This window comes from Fusarium verticillioides, chromosome 3, assembly GCF_000149555.1.
Source record: "Fusarium verticillioides 7600 chromosome 3, whole genome shotgun sequence".
NCBI lineage: Eukaryota > Fungi > Ascomycota > Sordariomycetes > Hypocreales > Nectriaceae > Fusarium > Fusarium verticillioides.
Window position 1 is genome coordinate 764,094 of NC_031677.1, and position 14,399 is coordinate 778,492.

The 14,399-nt window shown below is 48.5% G+C and overlaps 4 protein-coding genes across 6 annotated transcripts; 2 read left to right on the forward strand and 2 right to left on the reverse strand.

The window, feature by feature from the left end:
* The first annotated feature begins 1,555 nt into the window (after positions 1-1,555).
* FVEG_12532 (hypothetical protein) lies at positions 1,556-3,676 on the forward strand. The gene has a single exon (XM_018901874.1). The coding sequence runs from the start codon at positions 2,091-2,093 to the stop codon at positions 3,354-3,356; it is 1,266 nt and encodes a 421-aa protein (XP_018760469.1). The 5' UTR covers positions 1,556-2,090; the 3' UTR covers positions 3,357-3,676.
* Positions 3,677-4,532: 856 nt separating this feature from the next.
* On the reverse strand, positions 4,533-7,220 carry FVEG_12531 (hypothetical protein). Of its 3 annotated transcripts, XM_018901873.1 has the most exons (9): positions 6,926-7,220; positions 6,840-6,873; positions 6,437-6,780; positions 6,208-6,381; positions 6,084-6,158; positions 5,776-6,029; positions 5,252-5,725; positions 4,865-5,199; positions 4,533-4,802 (listed from the first exon to the last, which is right to left on the reverse strand). In XM_018901873.1, exons 1-7 carry the CDS (start codon positions 7,050-7,052, stop codon positions 5,570-5,572), a joined length of 1,164 nt encoding a protein of 387 aa, XP_018760468.1. In that variant the 5' UTR covers positions 7,053-7,220; the 3' UTR covers positions 4,533-4,802; positions 4,865-5,199; positions 5,252-5,569. The 3 variants fall into 3 exon arrangements, with proteins under 3 accessions (XP_018760468.1, XP_018760467.1, XP_018760466.1); XM_018901872.1 differs by having other exon boundaries at positions 4,865-5,725; XM_018901871.1 differs by lacking the exon at positions 4,533-4,802 and having other exon boundaries at positions 4,984-6,029.
* Positions 7,221-7,608: 388 nt separating this feature from the next.
* Positions 7,609-11,244, reverse strand: FVEG_12530 (hypothetical protein). Its single transcript, XM_018901870.1, has 6 exons — positions 10,894-11,244; positions 10,792-10,844; positions 10,343-10,741; positions 8,759-10,289; positions 8,336-8,706; positions 7,609-8,281 (listed from the first exon to the last, which is right to left on the reverse strand). Exons 1-6 carry the CDS (start codon positions 11,201-11,203, stop codon positions 7,769-7,771), a joined length of 3,177 nt encoding a protein of 1,058 aa, XP_018760465.1. The 5' UTR covers positions 11,204-11,244; the 3' UTR covers positions 7,609-7,768.
* A 460-nt stretch (positions 11,245-11,704) lies between these two features.
* FVEG_12529 (O-acetylhomoserine (thiol)-lyase) lies at positions 11,705-13,518 on the forward strand. Its single transcript, XM_018901869.1, has 5 exons — positions 11,705-11,845; positions 11,893-11,947; positions 12,003-12,086; positions 12,138-12,497; positions 12,545-13,518. The coding sequence occupies exons 1-5, from the start codon at positions 11,796-11,798 to the stop codon at positions 13,295-13,297; spliced, it is 1,302 nt and encodes a 433-aa protein (XP_018760464.1). The 5' UTR covers positions 11,705-11,795; the 3' UTR covers positions 13,298-13,518.
* Positions 13,519-14,399: the final 881 nt, after the last annotated feature.

The window sequence follows — 14,399 nt, forward strand, 5'->3', positions numbered from 1 at the left end:
TCTGTTTATGCTACGGATTCTGCACAGCATATGCACGTTTAAAGTTGTGATAAACAGATAGGTGGGAAAACAACTAACAAGTAATGATTATTCAATAGAAACTCAGTGTCGGTGACTCTCCCCGTTGTCAACGAAAAGGCATCTACCCTGTTTCTGTTCATCTGCAGTAGCGCATCGGATGACCCTTGGTGCAGTCATTCCAAAAGGTTAGGAATGCGGCGCTCAAAAGCAGCTCCAGGGGCTCCGGCTAGACCGGCAAGTGATTAGTGTGCCGTGGGCTACTGACTAGCGACTTACGGGCCGCAGCCGCCCGGTACAAGTCCCCCCATCCCCTGTATTCCAACAGGGTTACATGATATGCTGGGCAGGGATCTAGGCGAGTCGCGGGCTTGCAGTCTAGTCTTTGTGGACTTTGGTGGGAGCTGCAAGTAGCTTTGTTCAGTGAGGTCATTTGCTGGCGATCCTGGCTGGCTGTAGATTAAGCCTCCGACGTCAAGGGCGGCCGCGTTGTGAAGAACCTTTGAAGAACCTCGACGGTTACGAGTGCATGCTCCAGATCGCAGCGGACATCATCTGGGGAAATCTGACTCGTTTGCGAGGATCATTAACAGACGTGGACTTGACGCGCGCGGTGGAGAGCGGAGTTTAGTTCTGAGTAGCAGTCCGACCGAGGGAAGTTTCCACCTTAGTTATACCATTACCAGCTTTATCCTCATGACCCATTTGCTGCTTGTATGCATTATAAGCGGCAACCACCGAAAAAACGAGCTGCATTAGTATACGAGCTGCGCGGAATATTTGTTTTTTCCGCGAACACACAGGGTTTGTCCGCAGAACAAGCTTTCGGTTTTGGGTCCCGCTCAGCTGTGAACGGAGCAACACATTTAGCGAGCGAGCGGTTTCTTTGGAGATGTGTGTTTATTTGAGACAAGTGGGGGGGAGGGCCCTTTTGCAGTCAGCATGACAAATATGACTGTACTGAACCCTCAAAAAGGACTCAACAAGTAAGTGTCAAAATATGCTGATGAGAAGTGAGCGGGTACAGCACCAAGACATACTGAAGTGAGAAAACAGAAAAGTGCGGAAACCGAACGATGGATATCCACTTGAACTGCGAAAACATCGCATTGGGAATTCTCAGGCAGTTTGAGAAGGATTTCGGGTACTTATTACAGTGGGTCAACGGCGCCGATTGACTACAGCAGCCGCATTTTTCTCGCTTATGATCTCTCGCAGCGACTAAGTTAGATTAGATGCAAACCGAGAGAGAGAGGGCGGCATCGGCGGAGGGAGCCCGGGCCTGAAACAAGCACATCACTCGCATCCAAGCCCGTCTTTAGACTACAGTAGCTCATCTTACTTACTCTTCTTAGTGTTAAAACAGAAAGACGTGACTGTAAGGCTGAGGCGCCGTCTTGACCCTTCTACAGACACGCCTCTGTAACCTTGATAACACGCCGCCACATCTTACCCCCCACCCCCTTGTCAACGTCGGTTTCCAAAACGTTCATTCTTGAGATTACGCATGCACGCATGCAGAGGGCACGTTGTTCAAAGCTAAACAGGTGCCGACTCTACGCAACCCCGCGTGCTCGTTAAGGCTTCCAATGGGTGTGTGCCACTTGCGTGTACGTACCATGACAGCTGCAAGAACGTAGTACGCTCGTCCAAAGCTTATGGCCCATCCTGAAACCTAGTAATTGTGGCTGCATGTCCTGTCCCATCCTGTACTGTCCTGTCTGTTCGCTTTTTTAAAAGGATTCTCTTCTCTCCGCTTTCACGGGACACGGGGATTGTTTGATTTGCTAGGATTTTTCGTCATCGTGGGAGATTTCGCCTGTAAGAAACGCGGGATGCCGCTCACCTTTTGACTGCCTGCACGGAGATGACTGGTAGTCGATTCTATCAGATATAGAATAAAGCCGAAGCACCAGTTTTCTTTTCTTCTTCTCACTTCCTTTGACATGTTATACATACTCCATGCCCCATCTCTATCTAGTTCTTTCCAGGATCATCAGGATAACATTTTCCTTTCTTTTTTACTGCTCCCACTTTAGACATACACTGGCACCTGCTTACTTGGTCCAAAGATGGCTGGCGACTTTTCCAACAGAGCACCTTGGAAGCGTTCGGCATGTGATCGCTGCCGCGCACAGAAGCTGCGATGTCACCGAGATTCAGGCCACTCAACAGACGCATGTCTTAGATGCCTCAAATCTGGCATTGAATGTGTCACTAGCAAAGCACGTCCAACAGGTCGTCCCCCCTCAAGACAGGTGCAGCCCACCGTCGTAGTTGAGCAAGGTGATACCAGCTCGTCGTCACACACCACAGACTCGTCACCCTCGGCGGGCGGCACAGACATGAGCAACATGATGAACTTTGAGTATGATTTGTCGCTAGACAACATCTTGGACAGCATTGGGATGCAACACTCTGATTTCATGGTCAATGACAATATCCTCGTCGACATTTCCCCCCTGTCGTCGTCCCAATCGACGGGCCAACACAGCGTTACACAGGCACAGGTACAGGCACAGACAGTGGACCCCAGCACCATCCAATCCACAGCGTCGTACCAATTCAACAGCCTACCGAGTACCAGTTCCATGGACTCTGCCTTACCCATAAGAAGCGATCATGTCGAGCTGCTTCTGTCAAGGCTGCATTCCAAATTGTCTGCCCAGCTCTACTCCATCAGATCGTCCCCATGGGACATAAAGGGTACCCTGAACCTTTCCTTAGCCCATCAGGGTATTGGTCAAGATTTTGAAAACTGCGAGTCCCATCCTCTAGTCCAAGTATCACAAGCTTGCACTGAGCTCGAGAGGCTCTTGTCTGGCCTTCGCGTCCCCGCGTCTGCTGAACATACGCCCTCATCGTTTTCATACACGCCAGCTGTGCCACCACGATTACGCACAACGCAGCTCCTCATTGCACTTTCGTGCTACATACAAATTGTTTCAATCTATGGTATCATATTCTCAAAAGTATTCGACTACCTCCTCAGCACCTCCAAGACGTCAAATGGCTCATATCAGTCATCCCCATTAACTCTCTACATCGGAGGTCTTCCTATTCCTCCCAATGAAACATTATCCGGAAATCTGCTCGTTCACCTCATCGAGCATCAGCTTCACCAAATTGAACAGCTCATGGGCTTGCCGGAGCATTACAGAGTATCCTCTAGAGCTAAAGACACTAAAGATGGAGAATTGGGGTTATTTGGGAGTCAGCACAGTCAGTCTCTGCTTAACGCAGCGATACAGCTTGGAGAAGATAGAGACGGGAACCATGACGACATAAGATGCGTCCGGGCATTAAAGGTAGTGATGCGCCAGATTAAAGATTTTTAGACACCTGTTTATAGAAGTTCTGGGAGTTTGTTCAAAATGATTGCTATAGATTTCTAATAGAGTAAAACTTACAAGTCTAGAGATTCAGCTGGCTCACGTGTTTGAACTGTTGACTGTACTGGTGAATCTTCTGGTTTTACTAAATCGTCATGAATAATCATTGTGCCGTGCCCTCTGATCCCGTGGGAGCGTAATCCTGGTTGCCCAGGACTTTTGTGGTGGTGGTGAGAGATGACTCGTGGTGTCAGCATTGTGCGGGATTCGTCGGTGATCTCGGATGAGCTGTTTCAGATTATTGAAGAACAATATGAAGATATCTAGAGGAAAAAAGAATAAATATTCTTATGGAATAAATAAATTCGTGTCTAACGATTGTTATGACACAATATATTTATACCATAGCCTCCTTTGCTGGACCTCAATCACGTTCACATCATCACGTCTCCATGTGATCTTCATCTCAGTCTCCAAATTCCGTTGACGGGGAGTTTGGCTTTCGCTGTACTCCGTATTTTCGCCGAAAATCCGCTCGGAAATTAAGCCAGTTGGCTCCACTTAGCATTCAGGAACATGTGAAACCAACGGGATTAGTAGAGACCAGCGACATTCGAGTCTGCTAAACCCGCGGGCATTAGAGGAACCATGCAGCGAAACAAACAGGGATTTGAGCATGTTCCTGTGACAAATGCGATCTTACATAATACGTCACAACACCCCAGTCCCCGTAAGCAGAACATGCCGCGCAAGGATGAAACAAAACGCTCATAGAGTATTATCAGATTCACGTTGTGAGTGCGTCGAGAAGGAATCCTTCAACGGCAACAATCCGAGTCGATGAAATCCTTCTGCTGACTTGACCTACCGTAGTTCCATTAGTCTTGGATCTGACTACAGCATCTACTGGCCATACGCGAGCTGCCGTTTATCACCACGCGTGGAGCTGCAAGGTATGTCCAAGGCACAGCAGAGACTCAGCTTCCCAAAAGGGCCATGACCTGACGCTCGAAGCAAGGCCATGGCAACACCTGTTTAGGAACACGACTTGCCTGTTTTATCAGATCTCTCTTTTGTGCCCGCTAGCCCTGGTTTGGTGGGATAGGTAGTTAATTCCGCGCGCATGCAACGCAACCAAACTCTACCGGTTCATACCGGGATATGCGCACGCCCCACCACTCTACAGAGTTTTTGGTTCGATTCTGGAAATTCGAGTAATATCACCATTTCCCGTAGCTCAGTCGCCTATTGCGCCATACGGATCGAGCCTTCCGACGACGCATTTCGGCCGAAAGGACAACAGGGTCATCATCCCACGCTAGATATGTAGGTAAACCAGGTTCTGAGCGGCATTCGGGGCACTCAGCGCTAAAAGATGACAGCAGCGCTGTCCCCGAGTGATGCCGGCACTGAAAAGGGATCGCGATTTCGGAGGAAATGTCATGGCGAGAACTAACGTGTTTGCCAAAGTGTCAGTAGCGGATGATCTGCCGTGCCAAGGTCCAGGTTTATACCGTGACTATCAAGGTTCTGACTTGGCAAGACGGATTATACGCGATATCGATAACGGCGGCGGCAGCTTTGATCACTGAACAATTTGATGTCCCGGTCTTACGAAAAGGACTCAAGGTGATTGACGTTACGGTATGTGAATTGAGTAATGGCTTTTTAGGTTAAACTTTAAGCTAAAATTGATTGACATGTGTGAAGCCACAATTGGCCAGGGGGGAGGCTCTGCGGATCGGCTTGAACGAGGTATGATTTATCATTCCCGCGATAACAGAGTAAAGAATTAATGCCGTCTGCGTTGCTTAAGTCATGAAACTTGTTCTTGTTGTTCATGCCACCACTTTAACGCTTAGTGACAGTATTGTTGGTACTACTATGCCACGTATTCTTACCAAAAAGTTGTGTATTGGAGATGGTCCAAGTATGTTACCCTGCAATTGCACCACGGATATGCTTTGCGGCGCCGCCAAGGTCACACCTGAGGTCTTGCTGCTGAGGACGTCTGACTTTTGAGACAAGACTGCAGTGGACGATATGAACTGGTCTCGTTTGGAGGTATACACTCCTTATAGCAAAGGGGCGGGGAGAAAATAGGCAGGCTAGGCAGGGGTCGCAGATTCTAAATCAGACATACTAAGTAGAGCGCTGTCATATTCAAAAGCTGCTTCTATTTTATATCTATCACCATCAAGTCGAATACATGGTTGCTTCTAGTACACACCCTCCAAGACGCCTTTTGCGTTCAGGAGGGACAGATGAGCAGGCGTAATATCGCTAATTTTGCTGCATCCAGCAAGTCCCATACACAGCTTGAACTCGTTGATAAGCAAGTCAAGAGCCAAACCAACACCGTTCGAACCATCATACTACAGCATTCATTAGTTCGTGCATAAGAGTCGGCAGCTGGAAAACCTACAGCAAGGCCCCAGATGGCGATTCGGCCGACAAAAACAAAGTCAGCACCGAGCGCAACAGCCTTGAAAATATCAGAGCCACGTCGGAAGCCACCGTCGATGGCAATGCGCGTCTTGCCCTTAGCAACAGGTGCGATCTCGCGTAGGATGTCGATTGTTGCTGGGGTAGTATCTAGCTGTCGACCTCCGTGGTTGGAGATGATGATACCATCAACACCCTGCTCAATGGCAATCTGGGCGTCTAGTGGAGATGTAACTAGACGTTCTGGTCAGCATGGGTCTTTGACATTCACACCAAATTTGTACTGACCTCCCTTGACCCAAAGCTGAAGGTCAGTCTGGCTCTTCATCCATGCAATCTTCTCTTCCCATGTAGCACCGGTGTCTAGAGCATGTTAGTGGCCACAATCACGTATCCAAAAGTATTCACATACCAAATGAGAGGTCAGGGATGCCGCCACCCAGTCCGCCTGAACCCGACTGGGTCTGAGCACTCAGGTTAGGAAAGCTAAATCCCGGCGGGACACTGAAACCATTTCGAAGATCGTCCAACCTCCTGCCAAACATGGGAGCATCCACTGTCAATACGACAGCTTTATACCCGGCAGCTGGAGCAAGTTAGTCAACAAGGTTCTCTAGCGAGTTGTGAGTACGAAAACTAACCTTTGGCACGGTTGAGTAAGTTGGTGGTGATCTGCCGATTCTTAAATGGGCTAACTTGAATAGCATAGGGTGTCGATCCATCCGAACTCTGCCCAGATACATCCTCAAGGGTATCGTTGGACAGAGCTGACAGAATCATGGGTATGTGACGCGCAGCACAAGCCTTTGACGTTCCAACCTCTCCATCAGCATGCGCAAGACGATGCATCGCCGACGGAGAAACGCCGAGAGGCAACGCTGCCTTGGTGCCCCAGAGCGTAGTAGTCATATCAATGTTTGAAACATTACGGAGAACGCGAGGACGAAGCAAATACCGGTCAAACGCAGCCTCATTAGTCGCCAGACTGAGTCCGCGTAAGTGTTTCAGGAACCGGAAGCTTAAAAGTACATGAGTGTAACTTACGTGATGTTATCCATGGCCCCGCCGTTGTAGTAGTCTACAAGCATTAGCTGACGATGCCGAGATCGGAGGGCTGGGTTCGTGCGTACCTCTGTACATCTGAGACATCTTGTCCGATGCGGCCTGCTTGAGGTCCTGGATGGAAAAGATTTGGGGCTTCGAGGATGTGGCGTCGGACATCTTGGCGGGTTGGATGGGCAGATTGGTACGAGACATGAAACACGGTGTTTTGCCAGGAAATTAATCAAGTAACATTCAACCGCTGTATGGGGTACTATTCAGTTTTATATGACAGATTTTACGAATACAACACGGAAACACAACCTAAAAGATTATATTCAAAAAAGACATCGTATGTTTAACTCGGTTGCATCTCAGTAAATCTTCCGAAACTCAATGATGATATCCAGCGTCTCTCCGACGGAGGTCGATTCAACAGGTTGGCTTTCGGAGCCGTATTAGCCTCCGAAGAGTAAATGCTCATGTGGAGTCAGGTCATGCAGTGTCGGATGTCCGATCTCACCCTGAAGACGGATAAGTCGGGAGACTTCCGTAAGCTAATGCATCAGTCACGACACTAGTCGGGAACTTATTTTTATCTTTTTCATCTAATCAATCTGATAAGATCTTGCCTCAGAAGAGATACTTTCTTACACTGCTGACTCTTATGGCGTAGAACTTTGAAGGACTGCGGTGACGGGTCCCGAACTAAAATGGCCAAGTGCTGACATGTCGATCATGATGTCGTCTGACAGTGTTTTTGTATCGTTCTTTCGTAAAGGTATTATGCCATTGCAAATGTTGCTGACTCAACTCTCGTACATATAGTATTCGAACGTAGAATATCTCCCCAGCATGTAGTTGAAACATTCGATGAGTAACATGTTGATAAGGGGCAATTTATTCTTATACGTCACTAGGATAAACCAAACTCAATATCCCCATTGTGTCAACCAAGTGTCAAACCAGGCTGATGACACCGGCTCCATGCAAGCCAAGATAGAGCTCTGTGCCAATGCGTTTGCCTTGGACCATTCAAGACCTCGAGATCCTTCTGTTTCTGAAGCCAGCGTCTCAAAGAAGGCCAATAACTTAAGACCACTTTGAGCCCTCCTCGCAGTCTCCGATGAACCTTCACTGACCTCCTTCACGATGGTCTTTTCTGCACCACGCATACGGTTAATCCATTCTTGTAGAGGAATAATCTCAAACTTCTCTGAGAACGAAGCCTCAAGATGAGCTTTGAGGCCAGGTAGAGTATCTTTCCAGCTGGGTGTTCGGGGGTTCAGTAGATTGTAATAGTTCTCTTGTCCCACGACTGGGTTCACGGGAACCACGAGTTGCCCAATGACCTCTGCGAGGAGATCAATAGGGATCCAGTCTAGAATGCTTGCAGAGCCAAGGTCTAATGGCAGAGCTCGTAGATGGACGGAAGCATCGATGATCTGAAAGAAATATTAGTTTAACATTATACTGATGGGTAACGAATGGACACCTACAGCCGGAACCCAATCTCGTCGAGTCCAAATGCTACCCTCGCCAAGAGTCCTGACCGGACCAGCGACTTGGCCAACTCGTAGAACTGAGAGACTTAAGACACCAGATCGCGCAGCCTTACTGAGTAAATGCTCGGCCACAAGCTTAGATGAACCATACCCGTTGATCGGTGCATCAAATCGGGAAATGCTTGCTTCTGGTACGGGGCCCAAGAGGTCAGATGGCCAGTTCATGGCAGCGCTGATGGACGATACGAAGAAGAAACGGATCTTGTGACGAGTCGCTCGGCACACGTCGACAAGACCCTGGAGACCTACGAATTGAGGATCAAATGAAGAGAGAGGCAAATTAAAGTTGACCTCCCAAGCGTTATCTATAGATGAGGTTAGCCTCTAGTAAATCGTTGTATGAGTCGCCGGACTTACGTATGATAGCAGTGGCTTCATTCTTGATCTCCTCAAGGTCATCTTGACTCAAGCCGAGGTTCTCTGAGGTCACATCATAACGAACAAACTTGGCCTTGCTTTGCCAGTTCGATGAAAGACCCTTGGACTTGGCCGAGTCTACTTGGCGTTGGAAGGCGTCGACACTACGGTTCAAGCACCAAACCTTGGCGACCTTGTCGTTTTTACATATATCATCAAGCAGATACGAACCGATCTCTCCAGTTGTACCTGTGAGAACGATGTGCTCCTTCGACTCGCGAGGTGGCTCGAAAGCCTGGATGTACTTGGCAAGCATCTCCAGAGTAACTTCGCTGTGATGAATCCTGTCCTGGGGTCCATATTCGAGATGGGTCCAAACAGAATGAGAAAGCTGCGAGATTGTTGGGTTGGTGTAAATAGTTCCCGGTTCTACTTCAAGTGGCTGGTAAAAGGCAGAACTGAGAAGTCCGGCTAGTCGGATGACATGAAGCGAGTCGAAACCTCTGGTGAAAATGTTGTCATCGTCCTTGAGGTCGACCAATCCAGACACGGTCTCAATTGCCTCTCGAATACCGGAACGGACTACATCTTCCGTTGTCCCGTTTATGTGAACAGAAGGCTTACCATGAGTAGACCTGTCGTAGATAGCGTTGATGTCGGCATTGAATGATTTTTCTGTCTCATTTCGAGCGAGTGTGCCCTTGGGAGTACAAGGAAATGGAGTTCGAACGATCTTGACAAAGTCACGATGAATCTGAGCGAACGCGGGAAGAGACTTGTTGACTTCTTCAAACGTTGGCCAGATATTGTCGATGATCGTGTCGTCTGAATTGTTGAAGCTGCTATCGTCGGGGTATATAAGAGCAGCTGTTTGGAACCGACCACGGCCAGTAAGGTAAGCGGCAGCGATCCATGGATGGCTGATGAGTTTTCCTTCAGCAGCAAGAGGGTTGAACTTCTCTCCATTGGAGAGGATGATTAGATCATCACGTCTCATCTCGTACTTCCAAAGATCAGGATGCTTCGGGTGTCGTGAGTACAAGTCCTTTGTCTCCCAGATATCAAGATCAGGAAACGTCTTGAAGACAGGTTGGGTAGCCGAAAGCTTAGGGTTCTGAACAAACACCAGCTCAAATAGGTCTTCAGAGTAAGGACGCATCTCAACACCTGTCCGTGGATGGAAATAGTAGTAAGCCCACTCATCAGGATGCATGACAACGGACGCAAGCCACTGCCCCTCTGTCATGCCCATGGTTTGCATGATGGGCACACGCGGATGAATCAAGTCGCCGACAGACTGAGGAATAGGTCCTCCAGCCGAAGTGATGAACTTTAGCTTTGAGAGCTTCTCAAGTACGCGGGAAGACTTGGAGATATCCTGTAGGACACTAGGTGAGATAAAGGCTGAGTCAAGTGAGATATGGTCAAGCGCGTCTTCGATAACATGCTGCATGATCGGTCCTACAGACGGGAGGACAACGATCCAGTTAAAGAAGACGGCTGAGTACAGACCGAGACATATACCAGCAACCTAAAATACACATATCAGAGCGTATTTCAGAGACAAGGCGATACGACACTTACATGGAAGAGAGGCATGGCGCACAACTGTCTTGTACCAGTCCACTCGACACCAGTTGGTCTTTTTCCATCCGTAGGCTCCATGAGGTGAAAGCCATCAACAGTCGCAGCAGTCTCAAGATAGACTGGTACCAACTTAGGCAGGCCGGTAGAGCCTGAGGTATGAAGCAGTGCAAGAACGTCAGACTTTCCTTCGTGCCATGATTTCTGGTAAATATAAGGTTTGGCGAGTGTTGGGTCAAGGAGTTCGGATAATTCAGGCGCCTCAACACTGGGAATATGGAGGTCTTGGAGGAATTCATGGTGGCCCAGGCCAGATGAAGCGATCCAGAGCTCGCAGCCAGACTGTTTGATCAGGGATACGTGTCCTTCGACACTGTTGCGTGGTGATGAGAGTAACAGCTGATGAATTAGTTAGAAATACCTAGCTAAGGAGATATTTGGGATCTTACTCTATGCCCCAGTTTTGTGGAAGCAATCATGATGATGAAATATCTCAGGTCATCTGAAGCTCATTAGCCGCTACCTACAGTAGGACAGCAAAGCCAACTTACTCTGGCCAATGTAGGCAATTGTTTTAGATACCGTTGGCGATCCAAGTTGGGAGTCGAGCCACCCGCAAAGTCGGTCGATAGCGTTAGCAAAGATCTTGGTGGTGACTTCATCATATCCCTGCGAGGGTTGTCCATTGCGGGGAGTGTAGAAAAGCACACGATCAGGCTCGTCCCGTGATATCTCGTCGATCAGGACGGGGAGAAGCCTGTGGCCGTAGGCCGGCAAGTGGGAGATTGAACCCATGGCGTTGGCAGGAGACTTTGCAAGAGATGAGAGAGAAGATAAGGCTTGCTTCGCTATCTTCTGCATAGAGATGTCGAACTGAACGTGGTAGCTATATAAGGCCTAGCTTAAACACAATACCTATCGAACCAAAAACATGACTAGGGCCTTATCTTACTTGTACAATCCCTTCTTCTACATATTGCTATGTTACTGAACACCACGTTCTCGGACCTCGTTTGCAAACCGAGGTTGTCGAAATGCAGCTTACTTAACAAGGGACCAAACGGAACTTTTTCTCGGCCGCATTCCGCGATCTTCTATTACTTTGGCCCATCTTATTCATGATTTGCAGAAGCATAAAGCATTTGATCGGTGTGATTGGCCATCGGAAGCTTTTGCGGGGACCGGACCGGAGCTGACGTGCATGAGATCCATGGGGATGTGTCCGATTGCTCCACTCGGCGGCGTTCGGTAACGGAGTCGGACTGAAGATCACGGCCGATCTGACAATACGAATTTTAGCTTGAGCCGAGGAGGTGGCTTTAAAACGGATGGTAAATATATGTCATATTAAAGACCTCTCTCAAACGATATTCTCCTTGGACCAGGACAACAGTAGCAGCCTTTCTCTTTCCTTTCTTGTGTATCATATCCTTCCAACAAAAAGTTATTCAAAATGGCAGAACAAGTCTTTCAGAACTTTGAGACCCTTCAGCTTCATGCTGGGTATGGCTACCCTTGATACCGTCTCGTCAGATGCTAACCTCTGGCAGATACACGCCGGACCCGCACACGAGGTCCACTGCTGTTCCCATCTATGCGACATCTGTTAGTCCTGCCAAAGCCTAAATTATAGCGGACTCAGCAACTAACTCTTATGCAGAGCTACACTTTCAACGACTCTGCTCATGGCGCGCGTCTCTTCGGTCTCAAAGAGCTCGGTAACATCTACAGTCGTCTCATGAACGTAAGCAACACCGAATAACCTTCAAGACCATAAACTGAGTTATTCCTTCAGCCTACTGTAGATGTCTTCGAGAAGCGAATTGCGGCCCTAGAAGGTGGTATTGCCGCTGCTGCCACTTCTTCTGGTCAAGCTGCTCAGTTCCTCACCATTGCAACTCTGGCCAAGGCCGGTGATAATATTGTTGCCAGCTCCCATTTGTACGGTGGCACATACAATCAGCTCAACGTGCTATTTCCCCGATTTGGTATCAAGACCAAGTTCGTGAGAAGCGGCAAGCTTGAGGACTATGTCGCTGCCATTGATGACCAGACTCGTGCCATTTATGTCGAGAGTATGAGTAACCCTGATTATGTCGTGCCCGACTTTGAGGGTATCGCCAAGATCGCTCATGAGCACGGTATTCCCCTTGTTGTAAGTTGGTCGTTCCTATTTTGTTGAGCGGAGCTGACTGGACTAAGGTCGACAACACTCTCGGCGCAGGCGGTTATTACATCCGTCCTATTGAACATGGAGCCGACATCGTTGTACACTCTGCGACCAAGTGGATTGGCGGTCACGGTACTACCATCGGTGGAGTCATTGTCGACAGCGGCCGCTTCAACTGGAACAAGCACTCTGACCGCTTCCCGGAGATGGTTGAACCGTCGCCCTCTTATCATGGCCTCAAGTACTGGGAGGCTTTCGGTCCTGCTACCTTCATCACTCGAATCCGCGTTGAGATGCTTCGAGACATCGGCGCTTGTCTCAGTCCCTTCTCCGCACAGCAACTCCTCCTCGGCATCGAAACCCTTGGTCTTCGAGCTGAGCGCCATGCGCAAAATACAGAGAAATTAGCCAAGTACTTTGAGTCCAGCCCCAATGTGAGCTGGGTCCTCTGGCCAGGCTCCGAGTCTCACCCAACATACGCCCAGGCCAAGAAGTATCTCACACGAGGTTTCGGCGCTATGCTGAGTATTGGTGTCAAGGGAGATGCTTCAGCTGGAAGCAAGGTCGTGGATGGTCTCAAGCTCGTGTCCAACCTTGCCAATGTGGGTGATGCTAAGAGTCTTGCTATTCATCCTTGGTCGACTACCCACGAACAGCTGTCCGAGGATGAGAGGCTCGCTTCTGGCGTGACGGAGGATATGATTCGTATCTCTGTTGGTATTGAGCATGTGGATGATATCATTGCCGATTTTGAGCAGTCTTTCCAGAAGGCTTATGGGGCTTAGTGTCGCGGTAATCTTGGTGGACTTTGCAGTCAGATAGATAGATAAGTGGCGGAAAAGCTTGCTATATATACACATTTCACTGTGATTGCTTATCTATCTACGATCACAAGCTGTTCGTAAATGATGTCACCACTTTGCTGTATGATTTAAGGATCAGCTATGAGCAGCCAATCGAATTGTTTGTGATTAGTGGTTTTCTCTATTGGATCAAGGATTCGCGAAAACTTGTTAGACTCTAAATGACATAATACAAGTTCCCATGGAATCGGAGATCACTATCAGTGGGATGGGCCCTTTCTGTCCTGATGTTACCTATATAGAAACACCAACATTGGATTTCTTAATTAAAGAGTCTTATCACAGGCTGTCCATAGGTCGAACAGAAAATGCTCACTTTGTACTTCATTCACCCTAGACCTCGAGCTATCTATCTTCTCCGCGACACAACGAGATTACGGCTACGTGAGCCCTCAGAGTTCTGTCATTTTTGTCTCGAACCCTTTTCTGTTGCCTCATACACTCTTCTATAGGTACGTTGATTGATCTGTCGAGCCTTCACACATCTATGACAAACGAGACCAAATCAGACGTGAACATAACGGATCCCGGGCAGCACAAAAATCTCTAAAGCAAACTGTTGTGTCCATTGATGCAAGGTCAGAAAGTATCGGTAGTTTATGCCGGACAGCTACATGCTTGCTCACGATCTAGTCCGGGTGCTAGGATTTCGGCTGTATACGTCCGAGAACCGAAGATGAAAGGCATACGGAGACCAGAGCTCCACTACAAACTTCCGCCGCCAAAGGACGAAGGCCGAAGACAGAGACTAAACCAATCGGAAGAGGGTGTTTGTGACTATCCACTACCAGCTGCATGTTACCCACTGTAACCCACTGAAGCGTAAGCTTCCGTTATTCAAGATTTTCGCAGGAATAATAACAGGGAAACTGTCCTTTACATTGCGACCGGACAAATGCGAGGATTGAATCCTTCCGGTACAAGCTGCAGTAATGAAACCCCAAGCTGGGGTTTTGCGGTCTCTAATACAGACGTCGGATCATGGTTTCGGAGGACCTGAAAGGCTCCGAGGTGGCGCTGTAAG